Source organism: Beauveria bassiana (genome assembly GCF_000280675.1).
Source record: "Beauveria bassiana ARSEF 2860 unplaced genomic scaffold BBA_S00002, whole genome shotgun sequence".
NCBI classification, from domain to species: domain Eukaryota; kingdom Fungi; phylum Ascomycota; class Sordariomycetes; order Hypocreales; family Cordycipitaceae; genus Beauveria; species Beauveria bassiana.
In genome coordinates, this window is record NW_007930837.1 from 1,476,959 (window position 1) to 1,492,419 (window position 15,461).

General features: G+C 55.0%; 7 protein-coding genes across 7 annotated transcripts; 3 read left to right on the plus strand and 4 right to left on the minus strand.

Moving 5' to 3' along the window:
- Nucleotides 1-9: 9 nt before the first annotated feature.
- Nucleotides 10-1,200, minus strand: BBA_01086 (thymine dioxygenase; the record flags this gene model as incomplete). The annotated part of the gene is made up of 3 exons (XM_008596183.1): nucleotides 10-378; nucleotides 461-1,081; nucleotides 1,156-1,200. The coding sequence occupies 3 exons, from the start codon at nucleotides 1,198-1,200 to the stop codon at nucleotides 10-12; spliced, it is 1,035 nt and encodes a 344-aa protein (XP_008594405.1).
- A 944-nt stretch (nucleotides 1,201-2,144) lies between these two features.
- On the plus strand, nucleotides 2,145-3,272 carry BBA_01087 (amidohydrolase-like protein; the record flags this gene model as incomplete). The annotated part of the gene is made up of 1 exon (XM_008596184.1): nucleotides 2,145-3,272. The coding sequence occupies one exon, from the start codon at nucleotides 2,145-2,147 to the stop codon at nucleotides 3,270-3,272; it is 1,128 nt and encodes a 375-aa protein (XP_008594406.1).
- Nucleotides 3,273-3,316: 44 nt separating this feature from the next.
- On the minus strand, nucleotides 3,317-4,159 carry BBA_01088 (DnaJ domain-containing protein; the record flags this gene model as incomplete). The annotated part of the gene is made up of 1 exon (XM_008596185.1): nucleotides 3,317-4,159. The coding sequence occupies one exon, from the start codon at nucleotides 4,157-4,159 to the stop codon at nucleotides 3,317-3,319; it is 843 nt and encodes a 280-aa protein (XP_008594407.1).
- A 573-nt stretch (nucleotides 4,160-4,732) lies between these two features.
- BBA_01089 (guanine deaminase) lies at nucleotides 4,733-6,100 on the plus strand (the record flags this gene model as incomplete). The annotated part of the gene is made up of 1 exon (XM_008596186.1): nucleotides 4,733-6,100. One exon carries the CDS (start codon nucleotides 4,733-4,735, stop codon nucleotides 6,098-6,100), a length of 1,368 nt encoding a protein of 455 aa, XP_008594408.1.
- A 319-nt stretch (nucleotides 6,101-6,419) lies between these two features.
- BBA_01090 (peptidoglycan binding domain containing protein) lies at nucleotides 6,420-8,335 on the minus strand (the record flags this gene model as incomplete). The annotated part of the gene is made up of 4 exons (XM_008596187.1): nucleotides 6,420-7,216; nucleotides 7,277-7,487; nucleotides 7,619-7,975; nucleotides 8,048-8,335. 4 exons carry the CDS (start codon nucleotides 8,333-8,335, stop codon nucleotides 6,420-6,422), a joined length of 1,653 nt encoding a protein of 550 aa, XP_008594409.1.
- A 1,803-nt stretch (nucleotides 8,336-10,138) lies between these two features.
- On the plus strand, nucleotides 10,139-10,950 carry BBA_01091 (uncharacterized protein; the record flags this gene model as incomplete). Its single annotated transcript, XM_008596188.1, has 5 exons — nucleotides 10,139-10,220; nucleotides 10,275-10,390; nucleotides 10,458-10,552; nucleotides 10,626-10,745; nucleotides 10,809-10,950. 5 exons carry the CDS (start codon nucleotides 10,139-10,141, stop codon nucleotides 10,948-10,950), a joined length of 555 nt encoding a protein of 184 aa, XP_008594410.1.
- Nucleotides 10,951-11,124: 174 nt separating this feature from the next.
- On the minus strand, nucleotides 11,125-12,396 carry BBA_01092 (folate-binding protein YgfZ; the record flags this gene model as incomplete). Its single annotated transcript, XM_008596189.1, has 1 exon — nucleotides 11,125-12,396. The coding sequence occupies one exon, from the start codon at nucleotides 12,394-12,396 to the stop codon at nucleotides 11,125-11,127; it is 1,272 nt and encodes a 423-aa protein (XP_008594411.1).
- Between the last annotated feature and the right edge of the window lie 3,065 nt (nucleotides 12,397-15,461).

Below are 15,461 nucleotides of genomic sequence, written 5' to 3' on the forward strand. Positions count from 1 at the left end.
CTAGCCCGCCTAGTACGTGGCAGCCAGTCGCTGAAAGAGATAATCGCCACTCGTGATGCCCTCGTACTTTTTGTCCGCCTCGTCGGCGTACGTCCCCGGCATGGCCTCAATCAGCTTGTCGGCATTTGGGTTGCAAAAGTAGGCGACACTGTAGCGCGGTGGGTAGACGACGTCGTCATTGTCGTTGTCGTGCGGGGGCTCGACGACACGGTGAATGGTGCTCTTGATGGTGTCGTTGCTCCAGCGCGCGAGGAGGTCGCCGGCGTTGACGACAATGGTGTCGGGAATGGGCGTGGCGTCGACAAACTTGCCCGACGGCGAGCGAACTTGCAGGCCGCCGCGGTCATCCTGAAAGAGCAGCGTGACGGAGCCATAGTCCTGTGTTTGGGGTTTGTTCATGTTAATTGAAAGCTGTATACGTGACTTTGAGCGAGGCAAAGGGGGTTGGTTTCGATCTTACAGTGTGTTCGCCGGCACGGAGTTGGCCGACTTTATTTTTAAAGACGTTTGCCTTGACCTGTGGGTAATGGAGCAATCGGAGGGTATTGTCCGCGCAGTCGACGAAGCCATCAAAGTGCGTCTCGTCAAGCCCGAGGCCCATGGCGATGGCCCTCATGACCTGCACGTGCAGCTCCTGGCACATTTCGAAAAAGGCCATCATTTCCTCGCGGAACCCATCCACCTTGCCTTGTGCCGGCCAGTGGTTCCGAAAGTCCTCGTGCGGCTCGCGGCCAATCTCGAAGCTCTCCTTGAGGTCCGCGGCCCCCTCCGCCGCCGCAGAAGAAGAAGAAGCAGCGCCGCGTCCGCCATCCTCGGGCGGCGAAATGACGAGCTTCTCGCGGCCCTGGCAAAGATACCCGCGGTTGGCGGCGGCGTCGGTCAGACGCAGCCCTTCCTTGTCGGCGGCCGGCTGGGCGAAAAAGGCGGCGGAGCGCGCAAAGACGGCGGCGACGGCGGCGGGCGGGATGGCGTGGCGCACGAGGTAGACGAAGCCGGCGGTCTGGAAGCCGTGTAGGACGGCGCGGGCGGTGGAGGCGCGCTCGGCGGGAGAGCCGTGGAGGAAGAGGGAAAAGTCAATGAGCTATGAGGCAGGATGTGAGTTTGAGGGGCGGCGAGGAAGGGGGGGGTTTGGTGTTGGGGGAGGAGAGACGGTACCGGGATGACGAGCCCTTGGTCCTGAACGGCAGCCTCAGCACTCATGATGAGATTAAATGGTAGAATTATAAAGAAGCGATTTTATTAGAGTAAACTGAAAGGTTAGTGCAGATTTAGCATGGTGTTTTGTTGTATCGTAATTCTGGCTGCCATGATGTAGTACCAGATGGGCTTCATCAGCCACCATCCCTCTCAGTTATCAAGCGGCCAGACCAGAATAGGAACTGTCAGGTATCTCGTTGATGTCACCCAAGATAACAAAATCGAGTGCTGGGTTGTTCAAAGATTGACAATCCAATCCCACGCACTGGCTTGCTGGAATGGGGGGTGAACGGGGTCAGCCAATCCACTGGAGGGCGATCCGAACCCACCAAAAGCCCGCTCCTCCTGTGGAGGAGGGGCAAGAGGGGTAGGTACATGATAATGAACACCAAACCCATAGATACGTATCTAGTGACAGCTTCTTGGCAGCAGTCAATACGACAACGGCAAATGGGCAAACACGCCGTCGGCTGCGGGCAGCGTCGGACATGGCCGACAGGATTCGTGGGGACCAACTTTTTGCTTCTTGACATCACAAGTACCTGCAACACAACTAGCTCTGCATGGCTAGTGGCAATAGTCACACGCATTAATGATGCTTGACATGCGACGAAAATGGTGGTTTGCATCCTTTTTTTCTGGATAAGAGAGGAGGGCGGGGAAGAAGACGCTTCTGCAGTGATACACATCAATAAAGATTCAATTAGCTCCATAATAGCCCCCCATCGCCGATAGACCCCTCTCCTGTACCTCCACCGTATCTCGGCTGATCAACGAGTGGGGGGAAACGCCTCGTTCACCACCATCACATCACCACCACCACCACCACCACCATCATGAAATTTGCTCTTATCTACATTTTCTACTCACAAATCCTTTTCTCTCAAGCCTTCAATCCAGGTTTCCTTCAGTCAGAAACAACGTCGCACCAATCCTCGACAGTCGCCATGGCGGCCGCAAACCCCGTCGTGGACATCCACACTCACATGTACCCGCCCTCCTACATCGCCATGCTCGAGAAGCGCGACACCATCCCACTCGTCAGAAATTTTCCCCAAGCCGACGAGCCGCGACTCATTCTCCTATCCTCTGAGCTCGACTCCCTTGATGCCGCGCTGAAAGACCCCACCGCCAAGCTCCCTGGCCGACCACTGAGCACGCACTTTGCCTCGCTGGCCCAAAAGATACACTTCATGGACACCAACGGCATCAACGTCTCCGTCATCTCCCTCGCCAACCCCTGGTTTGACTTTTTGGATCCGTCCGAGGCGGCAGGCATCGCCGACTCTGTCAATGCGGAATTTTCACAAATGTGCACGCAGCACGTCGGTCGCCTCTTCTTCTTTGCTGCCCTTCCGCTGAGCGCCCCCGTAGACGCCATCAAGGCCTCCATCGAGCATGTCAGGAACCTCAAATACTGCCGCGGTATTATCCTGGGCACCTCTGGTCTTGGCAAGGGCCTCGATGACCCCAACCTTTTGCCTATTTTCAAGGCGGTGGCCGATGCCAATCTGCTCGTCTTTCTGCATCCGCATTACGGCCTGCCCAATGAAGTATACGGTCCCCGTGGCGAGGAATATGGTCACGTTCTTCCTCTGGCGCTTGGTTTTCCCATGGAGACCACGATTGCTGTGGCTCGCATGTACATGGCTGGCGTCTTTGACCAGGTATGCAACCTCCAGATGCTCCTGGCTCACAGCGGCGGCACGCTGCCGTTCCTTGCCGGCCGCATTGAGAGCTGCATTATCCATGACGGACACCTGGTCAAAACAGGCAAGGTTCCCAAGGACCGCCGCACCATCTGGACGGTGCTCAAGGAGCAGATATATCTCGATGCCGTAATTTACTCTGAAGTTGGACTCCAGGCCGCGATTGCATCCAGTGGGGCAGATAGACTCATGTTTGGCACAGACCATCCCTTCTTCCCGCCAATTCAAGGAGACGAACAGGGCCCTTGGGATAGCTCCCGACTGAATGCCCAGGCCGTCAACAAAGCCGTTGGACAAGGCTCTGGCGCCGCGGCTGCCATCATGGGTTTAAACGCCGTCCGTGTGTTGAATCTCGAGGCCGAGTAGCTAGTCGTTGTTCTTGTGTTTGGGAAAAAGAACCAAAAGATATCTCAAGATGTTCCGATTTCGCGCTGATACGCTAGTTCTGCGTCGTATATCCGCTGCTTGGCCGTAGACATGGTTTGCTGTAGACCTTGCATTGTGTCATCCTGCATGTCTGGTCCGTTTCCCATTTGATCCATATCGGTCAGTGCCTGTCGAGCTCTAAGCTTCTCGCAGACGAGTTCCCAGTACATTTTCCGTTGGCCATCTATCTCGACGGCATAGTCCCCCGGTACATCAACAGCACCATTCGCGGGACCCTTTTCCTGCTTCTTATACAAAGAGCTAGACTTCATCCGCTCCTTGGCCTCCTTGCGCTTCGCCTTTTCCTCCTTCCTCTCCTTGAGGCGGCGGCGTGCCTCCGCCATGTCGTCCATCTCCTGCGCCGCAGCCGCCTGCCGAGAATTCTCCTCGTCCCGCATGCGCTGCAGCTCCGCCAGCCTCTCACGCTCCTTTTGCAGCATCTCCGTGTCCTTTTGCTGCTTGGCTTGCTGCTGCTGGCGCGCGGCATTCTCTGCGGCCTCGAGGTCGTCGGCGAAGCGCTGGCGCTCCTTGTCCATGGCCGCGCGCTCCTGCTTCCGCAGCAGCTTGGCCTTCATGGCCGCATCGTACGTGGCGCGGGCATTGTCGTCGGAGAGAATGTCGCGCGCGCGCTCAAAGAGCTCCCACTTCTCCGGGTCAAACTTGTCCCCGGCCTTGTCGGGGTGGTATGCGAGGGAGCGCTTGCGCCAGGCGCGGCGAATGTCATCTTTAGACGTGAGAGCGTCTACGCCGAGGAGATCGTAGAGGTCGACATTCTTTTCGGCATACTCGGCTGCAAACCGCAGCGCATCTTTGTTGTCGTCGCTCATAATTCAGCAATGGAAAACTCTTCAGAAAGGACGGCCGGTAGGGGTAACGATTTCGATTGCAGGCTCAAAAAGCTCCTCAATAACCCCGCACAGACCTCCCGCAGTACCGTGTATGATTTGCGGTGCAGATCTGTCTCTTGCGTCGTGGATGTTGTGTCGAACCAATGCTGGATGCCGCAAACACTGACCTTGTAGTTGCCTGCACGTGACGCTGTTGCGCTGAAGGTCTGGCAATCCGCAGGGGCCTTGGGGCGCCACCGTTCAGGCAGCAGCTCCACTGCGCGATCTCATCTTCAACATGCAAGTGTTGGGGCGGCTGTGTGAAATTTTGCAAGAGAATATCAGTCAAATCTGCGAGGAATCTCTTATTCGTTTCAAGCGATAGTGCATATTAGCCCATGCCCTAAAACAAGGCTCTCGGACGTAGCACTGCGGCCAAGAACGGCAAGATGTGCTACCCCACTCCAGATCACAGGCACCTCCTCTTACACCACCTCCTCTTATAACCTTTGCAGCCCGATTTTCATCATGACATGCAGAGAGAAACAAAACAGAGAGAAAAAACATCTCAGAATGACAGCATACAATTCGAGACGGGCCTTTTATGGCACTGTCATCCACTCCAAAAGCCCAAGAGAAATCGCCATCCTCGAGAATGCCTTGCTAGTGGTAGTTGACCGCGGCATAATCGCTTTCCTCGAGGATGGCATTCCACGTGATAGAGTCTCCGAGAAGATCAAGGCGCTCAATACTTCCGAAATTATCGTGACTGAGTTGAAGAAAGGACAGTTCATCATGCCGGGCTTCGTCGATACGCATAATCATGCACCGCAGTGGCTTCATCGCGGGCAGGGCCAAGGTCTCCATATTCTCGAATGGCTCAATCATGTTGCTTTTCGCAACGAGTCACTCTTCAAAGACACAAGTCACGCGAGAAGAGTATATCCCATGGTCGTCGAGGGCATGCTCCGCCAAGGCGTCACCACTGCGAGCTACTACGGTTCACTTCATGGCGAGGCTACGAGGATTCTCGCAGATGTGTGCTTGGAAAAGGGCCAGCGTGCGCTGGTGGGAAAGTGCAACATGGCTCGCAACGCTCCAGATTTCTACGTTGATGCTAGCATCGAGGAGTCGCTCCAAGTGACACGCGACTGCATACGACACATCAAGAACCTCGACCCCAAAGGCGAGCTCCTTCGGCACGTCCTGACGCCGCGCTTCGCTATATGCTGCGACGAGTCTCTGCTCAAAGGCCTCGGAGAAATCGCCCAGGAGAACCCAACAATGGCCATCCAGACACACTTCAACGAGTCCGAGCAAGAAAAGAACTTTACCATGTCCTTGTTTCCGCAGTTTACCAACGAGGCCGACCTGTACGAAAAGTTCAAGCTACTCAATGAACGCTCCATTCTTGCCCACTGCACTATCATGACACCCTACGAGACGCAAAGGCTGCAGGATCTGAAATGCGGTGTCGCGCATTGCCCAACCTCCAACATGACGGTCGGCGGAGGCTTCATGGCCGCGTCCATCAAGGACTTTTTAAACCGCGGCATGAAAGTCGGCCTGGGTACAGACTCTGGCGGCGGCTACTCTATTTCCATGCTTAATGCCATGCGCCACTGTTTAGTCAACTCGTTTGCTCGTGATTTTCTCGATGCGCGTGACGGCGGTTCTGCAGTCACGATGGAGGAGGCATTTCACATGGCTACAATTGGTGGTGCTCGCGTTGTCGGTTTTGGGAACGAGATTGGCGATTTCCAAGTTGGAAAACAATTTGACGCGCTCCTGGTTGATATGACTGACGCAAGCTGCAGCGTCACCGCGCCACTGGAGCAAGACGATACTATGCGAACGTTGCTAGAGAAGTTTATCATGACAGGCGATGATCGAAACATAGCCCGAGTCTACGTCCGGGGACGACTTGTCCATGGCTGCTAGCCTTGCTCCTCGAAACCGTGCAGCTAATACGATCTGTGTACATAAATTGGTGAACAGTAAGAATTCAACACTGCTTAGGATCTGTACGTCTGTACAGCTATTGATACGACGTCGACGCTCCGTGGCACTTAACATCTCGCCCGCGAAAGCACATGGGCATGAATCCATCTGATCAAGGGGTGGCCAAGTAAGACCGGCTTATCTACAGCCACCAGTTTCTGTTTTCAATACAAGTAGAAGACAACACAAAAAAAGATCGACCGCTGAAACAATACAACAGATGGGTATATCGTCCGGGAGTGAGCCGCTTGGTGGTGTATCATTTCGCCGCCGGCATGTCCGTCTCCGTCTCTGAATCTTGCTCTCGTCCCTCATTTCGCGACACCCTGTCACGCATGTCTTTCCCCTCTGCGAAAACATACACATTGGGCGTGCCGCCCACTTGGTTCAGCAGAAAGCGCTCGTACGGGCCCAGCGGCTCCTCCACGAGCACCCTCTGCCTCTTCTCGGTCGGCGCCTGCTCCTCCGGGCCCGCATACTCCCATATCCAGCGCTCTCCTTCTTCTTCATTAGGCTTGCGGCCCCATTCTTCCGCCGCAGTCGCCGCCGCCACCGGGACCTTTTCGTGGTTGGCCGGGTCCCAGAGCGGATCGCGCGGGACGGGATCCGCGAACCGCGTCGTCGTCCGGCGCAGCCGCCAAGCAGTCAGCGTCGGCGCCGTCCAGTCCCCGTCGTCGTTTATTCCCAAGCCACGGCACGCGAGGCGGACGCGCGCGGAGCTGTGGATGCGCTCGTTGGTGTCGAGCAGGAACGGCCCGTGCCGGCTGTCGCCCGTGGCCGGGTCGATGCGGCGGTACTGGCCCGGCGTGCGCGCGGTTTTGCCGGTGATCCAGTCGATGGCGCTCGGGGGCTTCTGCAGCGCGCCCATGGACCAGGGACGGACGGGCGCGTTGGCGTCAAAGATGGTGCCGACGGCCCATTGCGGTGGTGCTTTGCGGGTGCGAGCGGCGACCTGCTCGGCCTTGATTTCGTACTGCTGGAGCTGCTGCGAAATCATGCGCAGAACGGACGGTGCGAAGAATTCTACGCCGACCGAGGCCATCTGATCCATCATCCCTGTGTTGCTGTTAGGGTGGGAGACAAATGTCCCCGGTTGGGGGGGGGAGTCCGACTTACAAGTCAGTGTGATATTCGCCATGCCGACATCTTCAACACCGCCCCCGCAGTTTCCGTGTGTGCCGGGAAACCAAACTTGTCGCAGATCGGTTGTTAGTTTGTTCTCGGGCCGTCGTTCCCATACTGCGGGTGTGTATGGAGATCTGCTCTCGTCTAGGGCCAAAGCCTGAAAGGCGTGCTCAATGCGGTCGGAGAGGTCTGTATCATGCCACTTGAACGTGGAAAATGTCAGTCTAGCATCTCCCAACAGAGGTACATTTCAGGGAGAACTTATTCGTTATTGGCAGCTCGAATGCCGAGTGCGTCTAGCCATCCGATCCTGGGGATGCCGAGGCTGCCCACGGTATCCCAAACACCAATGGCCTTGACCTTGATGAGCTCACCGCTCGCCTGATTTACACGTGTAAGGCCCATCTTCTCGAGTCTTTGACGGTAAATGTCTGCGGCGTCATCGCCTTTGGGCTTGTCTGGAAAGGGCGTTTTGGGAAATGGGTCATTATACGCGGCGTCCTTCCAATGCTGCATATCCTTGAAGACGGGCACAAACGAGTCCATGCCTTCTCGGGTGAGCAATCCCAGCTTGCCAATAATTCCAGCGACGGACCGTACTGTAAAGGCACCGCGAGACCATCCAAGGAGTATAATCTCATCGCCGTCCGCATAGTTGGCGCAGAGAAAGGCGTACGCTTCACGAACACGCTGCGCAAAGTAGGAATAGACATTAGGAGGCGCAACTCTCTCTCGAGACGGAATTGATCAAGCGACACATACCTGTGTTAATCCTAGGCCGAAAGCACCGCCAGTGAGCGTATCTATTGTGTTGCTGCCGGTGCCCACGCCCGACTCGTAGTTGATGATTTGCAGAGTGCCGTCGCTGCAGCGGCGCTTGAAGCAGCGCGAGATGCGAGTCACGTTGGAGGCCACTTGCACAGTGGCGCCGTTTTTGCTCGTTGCCTTGTTGAAGCCATCGTCGCTGTCGAACCACGTACCGTCGCAGCATAGAATGATTCTCTTCTTGGGGCCCTTGTCAGGCGTTGGCTGCTCACTCGTAGATGACATATTTTTTATGCGCATGTACGACGAATGAATCAAAAGGTTGGCGTCGCGAGAGAAAGAGTTTGTTCAACTACAAAAGACTTGAACTAGTGAAGCTTATCAAAGGAAACCCTCTTTCAATGTAATCATGGAAGCAAGACCTCGGCTACACAGAGCTTCACCCACTTGCGCTTATATATGCTCAATCCAGATTGATTCGTCTTTGCCATCACATACTAAAACGAACAACGGTCACCAGGCCACACTTTGATCTCTGCTTTCGGAGACTATTCTCGCAAGCCTCGAAAGACAGTGCCCTGACAAGAAACGGACCCTTGTTGGAGTGCATTACCGCTCGTCCAATGAGCTAATGAGGCGCAAGCACGCCACCCCCGATGCCCTCGACGATCTCACGCCCGACAGAGCCTGCCCAAGGTGTGTGTAAATAAATGCCTTGCAGCTGCTGTCAGGGGTATGCATGTACAATCATGCAGAATTTGTGCAGCCCCCTTTTTTTTTGCTAAGAGGACGCAAAGAACAATGGGCTGGTTGTGTTGCGTCCTTGACCCAGTTTACAAGCTTCCAGATGATCTCGGCCGGCGCCCTAACCCGTCCGTCAAGTTAGTTTTTTGCCACCCTTTCATCTGGGTGGTGAGCAAAAAGCAAACTTAAGATCTATGCAAAGTAAATGACAGGATCAGGCTGGATTCAGCTTTGCATCGGAGGTTGCCTGGAGTGGCAGTGACTTTAGAGTTATGCCTTGCTTATGCGACGCCTGAAGACAGCCCAACGAATAGGGGGCGGAGGGGATGCTACAGCGAGCCTTGGCTGGCACGGCGTACCTTAGGATGCGTTTTACAAAGGGTTGCGATGTAACGAAACGATTCTGTGCTCCCTGCCGGACTCGCTGCTCCGGATCATATTTCCGTGGGGAGAATGCGCCCCCCCCCCCCGCCCCCCCCCCCCGGGCAAAGGCAGGTGCATGACGCATTGCCGATTCTCCTGCCGGCGCGCACCGGCTACGCATGTCCGCGGTGAAGACAAGCTGCTTTCTACGTCATTGTACAGACAGCAAGCCTCACTTTTGTGCCGACATTTCAAAGGCACCACTGCTGCAAAGGCCTTTGTTCGACTGCTCAAATGTGCGCAAGGCTGTGATTCTGGCCGTGGCTCAGCTGCCAAGCATGGGCGCGTCGCTCTGCGCAGTCTTGTCCTCTTCTTGAAATTTGATACTGAAAACAAGATGTCGGTAATAGAGCGGCTGAAATTTATTGACCGTGCTGACTATGGCTTGCAGCTGTGGCCATGCAGTCAAATCGACTGTGGCCGTGCCACTTTTGTGCTGACCATTCAGGTTGGACTATTTCGGGAATCCTTATGCATGACGGAGCTGAAGGTAGAAAGAACAATCTTCGAGATCACTTGATCATGCATCACAACTGCAGGAGCAGTCGGTGGGTGGAGTCGCCTGCAAAACACCAAAGCGGCTTCTCAGGATAATTAAGAACATGTCGAGAATTGACTCGGCATCGCATGGATATGTGCTCAGAAATACAGACGCATACTTAAAAAATTGTACATGGTAATCTTGTTCTGGCTGTGCATCAAGTTCTCAGTGATGAGACACCTTGTTAATGGTGAACAGCAGTGCAGTGCTTGCCTCTGGTGATAGAATATTGAACGGCATCAATTTCTTCACCGCCGTGTGGCAAGTCATGTTATGCTTAGAATGTTTTCAGGGTGCTAACAAAACTGCAAACGAACACAGTTTAGCTTTTCCTTTGTCAAGATCAAGATCTTTCCTTCATCAAGTTCACAAAAGTCAAAATGGAGCTTGACGCAGAAGTTAACCGTATCGACCTTGATATTCTAATGGCTAAGAACCCTACGCAATTCGGCTATCATCACGGTAAGAGTTCGAATGAAGGAGCTTCTCAAGGTAGTTCATTACTAACAATACAAGGTCCGATCTTTCCAGGCGAGAATCTCGCCATTTCGAGCATGAACACGCAAGTCTGCGATGTCGTCGTCGATGCTCACGGCACAATGTGCGGAAAGACTTTCGGAGACAATACCAGAGTGATTACTCTCCCCTTCCATCTACACAGGTTTGCAAGAAAAATACTAAAACACTGCTCATGAATAGCTGTATCGACATATCCGCGAGCAACACTTCGAATTTGGTATTACCACTCCAGGTAAAGTCAGAGCCAGACCGGATGAAAAGAGAGTCGGTAGGAAGTGAGCACCTTTCAGACCCTCAACTACAGTCGTTTGGCGCTTTCGCTTCCATTCTAATTTCTGTGCAACGCAGTACCATTCAGCGATGGGTTTTGGGAGGCGGCTGGCGACAAGCGCGCTACTTCAACGAACCCCGAACACTGCATCCAGACTCGCTCATCATGCAATACGCCAACTCTTTTGAGTTGCTAGCGTAGGTTGCCTCTCCTGTGTCATGACAACGAGAGACTGTTACTAACAGAATACTTTCAGACAGCGTTCTGTGGACTTCAGAGACTTGTTTGGGTCCGAATTCCATCGCCCAGAAATGGCGTGGTCGCGTGCGCGTCAGCCACCACTGTTCACCGCCCAGCTGTGATGCCAGCGAGCAAGAGAGCTCGTCCGACGCCCAGGTCTAACGGAAGAGACTATTCGTTGACGGCAGATGTGACGGTTTTGAAGTCCAGAGATACCCTGAGAGAGAACACCGAGCGGGTATGGAAGCCGCCAGGGGCCAAGAGCTTGCTATTACGTTGGACGCGTCTCTATAGACAGTATGCAGTATTTTACAGAACAATGGTGTACACAGTCATCTACCTCTTCTGTCCCTCTTCCATGCTGGCGCGCAACCAGTCAGGCACAAATGCCTTGACCTTGACGCTGCTCTTGACATCATCCTCCCCTCCCCACTCGAGCACAAACTCGTCGTCCGGCTTGTACGTCGCGGCCGCCTGCTCGCCCGGCAACACCACGTCCGTCATAATCTCTAGCCGGCACAGCCCCAGCCCGATGTTGCCCACGCCTCTGAGCCACTTGCCCGCGCTGCGTCCGCGCTTTTCAAACCGTCCGATGCTCGTCTCGGCGGGCACCGCGGCCGCGCCGCCCACCACCGACGCCACGCTGTCGGGCTGGTATGCGAGCGTCTGCGGCGCCGGCCGGTCCGCGTCGTACACCATGCACGGCAGGATGCGCTTGCGGACGACGCCGCGGTGCTTGGTGCGAATGGTCAGCTCCTGGCCGACGTAGCAGCCCTTGTGGAAGTCGACGCCGTGCATGTGCTCCATGTTGCTCTCGAGCGGCAGCGCCTGCTCCCGCAGCAACTCCTCCTGACCCTCGGGCACGCCCTGCAGGTACCGGCGGATAGTGTAGGCGTCCTCAGAAGCGCGCTCCACACCGATAATGTCCGGTGCGCCGCCGTCGCCGCCGCCGAGCTGCAGAATGCGGTGTCCCATGGCCGGCGCGCGAGGGTCGCGCAGCGTGATGACGCGGCTGTCGGCGCCGGACGGCAGGCTCAGCGTGTCGATGCCGCCGTTGTCATCCCAGGCCTGCCAGACGGATACTTCGTCGGGGGCCAGGCTGCGCACGCTGACCTTGGCGCGCAGCTTGTAGCGCTTAATATACTTTTCTAGCCGGGCCGTCTGCGAGGCGTCGGCCTCGACGAGGAAGCCGTCGTCGCTGCCGAGGAGGCTACCGCCGCCGCCGCGAAAAGGGTATATAAAAGTATCGTGCATGACGCGGCCCGTGGCGTTGAGGAAGCCGGCGTAGAATCCTTCGATCCGTGGCTCTGATGGAGTAGTCGTCGTCGTCGTCGTAGTCGTCGCTTGCTGATGACGGCCGTTTCCTGGTGCGGCGGCGGCAACGTTTTGCGTGACGATGCCCTGTAGGAATTTGGTGGCGTCGGCTCCGGCCACGGCGAGGACGCGTCGTGATGAGAGCTCGGCCAGGCCCGCGGCGGGCGGCCTGGGCGGCGCCGAGGAGGCCGTCGTGGCCAGCCGTCGGCGACAAGAGCGGCAGACGCCAGCGTTGGAGGAGGAGGAGGCGTTTGGTCGCCGCAGGAGCGCGCCACGCGCGAGCGGAGGAGGCATGGCCAGTATTAGATCAGTACAACTGATAGTAATTCGAAAAGGCGGCGGGTGCGGAGAAAGCTAGTCGCGTGTTGGTGTCGGACTTTTTTTTTTCCCCTTTGTCGATAAAGCTGAAACTATCGGAGAAAGGGAGACGGATGCCAGGTTGCAGTGAGAGCTTTTTTTTGCGGAGCTTCCAGAAGCTCGGGGCCTGCGGATTTAGGCGTTGACAGCCCCCATGTGCGGAGGTCCGCCGCTAAGAGCCTTCAAATCCGCATCTCTCGACGCCGCCACGCCGCCTCGTTGGTAATCCCCGAACCCGAGGAGACGGGACAGTGGTGTCCGTCAGATTTAGTACACATTCGTTTCGAGCGTGGTCACTGAAAGCCCCGGCGATTACGTTGGCCGAAGTTAGTGGCTGGATTAGCAACGTTTGGCAACCGCCAGGGACTTGATCACACTAGGCGGACGCAGAGCATTGGCAGAAGTCTATGACGTTGGCTCTTCGACAAGCTACAATATCACCAGGGCACATAAACACTGCCGCGGCCAAGGTCTTGGGCCGCCAACTACCAAGTATTGGGTCGCACGGGTCGATGTCGAGTCGAGGGAAACAATATAAGAATCCAGGGATCTTGCAGGTGTCGTCGAGCAACGATCCGCGATCTCTGGGTGTAGCGGGGTTGCATATGCATCGATGCGTATTGGCGGCCAGTCGTGAGGCGCGCGGAGGCTGATGCGGACATTATACCATGCACAATTAGACTCGATGACGTTTTTTCTTGAATTACATCAACGGCACTCTCTGCCAACTGCGTGCCTGTGTGCCTGTGCCATCATGGTCGCTGGGTAGGGGGCGACGGGGACCCTGCATCTCACCAGGAGAACATGATGTCAAGATGATACGGGCCCGGCAACCCGGCTCAGAGATTTGGCCAAGTCGCAGATAAGTACGTGTCACGACTTTGGCTGGGCACAACGGTACAGGCTTGAGTGCTGACAACAGTACGCATCATGAGAGAGCGCGCATGGGCCAATCATTGGCTACGGCCACGCCCTATCTGATTACGCCTGTCTATCAATCATGCTAGACGCGATGCATACGTAGGCCGGGTTGTCAAGAGTCCTCGGCCGGTGAGCCGGTTATCAACACGTACGCAAGGACGAATTTGGGAGCCCGAGGGTTGCGTGCCTCTGGTGTCGGCGCCCTTGGGTTTTCAAGGCTTGCAAACTGTCCTTTATCAGATGGACGGGTTGACGGGGTTATTAGGCTTGGCTACAGACTCGGTTGTGGCTGTGTTTTGGGCCTGATGCCTGTTCCTCCCAGGGCCCAAGCTGCCAAGCGGCCAAGGGGTGGAATATTATACGCCAATGCGGGCATCATACGCGTAATAATAACTGCGTAATTAGAGAATGCGAGGGAGGAAAAGAGGACAGCTCACGAGTTCCACGATGCAAAGGTGCCGAATGCGAGAACCAATTAATTAGCCGGACGCGCGCCGGCGCCGGGGGGTGTGACAAGGCACCGGTCGGTGCCTGGCGAGCGGGTGCGGAGTCCTGCGCCGTTGGGCAGCGGACAGCATTCGAACCCCCGTCGGGGCGCGGCAGATGATGCTGGGCTGTAAATGGAAAGCGCTGGACGCGTTCAGAAGCATCGAAGCGAACAGCCAACTTGCCAACGTAGCAATGTATGCTTCCGGTGAATTGCATGTGAAGGACGGGTTGTGGTGGAGATTTTTGTTGAGATTCGACATGAAGCGATGAGTGGCATGTTTCACAATCACGAGCCAAAGTTTAAAAAAGAAGTATTGGGTGCCTAGAAGGCATCTACACAACCACGACCCCTCCAAGATGCGGCATCTAGATTCCGGCCAAGATGGGCCCCGTCCGGCATAGCAGCCTGGTATCATAATGCTGTTGTTATTACTAGGGTTAGAAGTACCGGAAGAGGCAAGAGTAAAAATTCTCTTCTCTAATGCGACGAGATGCATTATGCAAGCAAGCGAAAAAAAAAAGAGGAGTTCCTATTTTTTCGCAATGTTGCGGTCAGACTCACGGCGACACCTTGTGCCGGTAGCCGGTAACATTGCGGATGTGATGCAGGGATAAAAGGCTTCTGGCCCCATGAGCTCGACTCAGAATTGTGTTGCCTGTCCCGCCATTTTTTTTCCTTGCTGTATTGTTGCCTATTGCTAGGATCATGACAAGAAGCCCCAGTTGGGTGAAGGAGTCGGGCAACAATTGAAATTTTGTCTAATCTTTGTAATCTGGGAGAGAGATGTTTTAAAAGATTTGGAAAATTATATAGACACATGTTAATTTTGTAAAACAACTGAATCGATCACGCGGCCGTGCACGCAATTCAGGTTGTCGGTGACGGAGCCCACATTTCGTGAGCGGCTGGTAGGCTGACAAACGTAGGTTGCTGCTGATGTGATCCGATTTGATCAAAGAAAAAATGGATAAACTGACATATTTCTTTGGTATGTGTGCGATCGAAGACGGCGATTGGGAGAAAATAGCGCCAGGGGCGCGCTGACGAATCAATTTCACATGCACGAGGCACAGGAGCGCTAGTCTTGTTTGGGTATCAGGTTTTCTGGTGGGTAAGGTGGATCGAGTCTATTATTTCTTTATTTTTTTGCATCGATGCGCGTGCCGAGTCCGGAATAAGCGGGGCCCATCTTCTTTTGCTTCCGAATTTAAAAAAAGAACAGCATGAACAGAGGAGATGAAAAAATAAGGCAACGAAGAGGGGGCGGGCGATGCATGAAAGAGTCATGACGGCAAGAGATTTTTCAATAACGGATGGAAGAAAGGGGGGGAAATAGTAAAATACAGACCGCACATTGAGGATGAATCATGGGACTTGTCCTGTTCTACTTGGACACACATGCAGGGCGTGGGTGGCTTGGCTAACGTTAGCCATTCCGACCCAGGCGGGCGGTCTGAGAGCCGTGCATGGCAAGGCTTGCTTGACTCACGACCGACATGAGCTCAGCTGCTGCATCAAGAGGCCGGTAATATTTTGTTGCAGTCACAAGACGAAGTGATTTATTTTTTTTTTAAAAAAAAAAACTGATAAT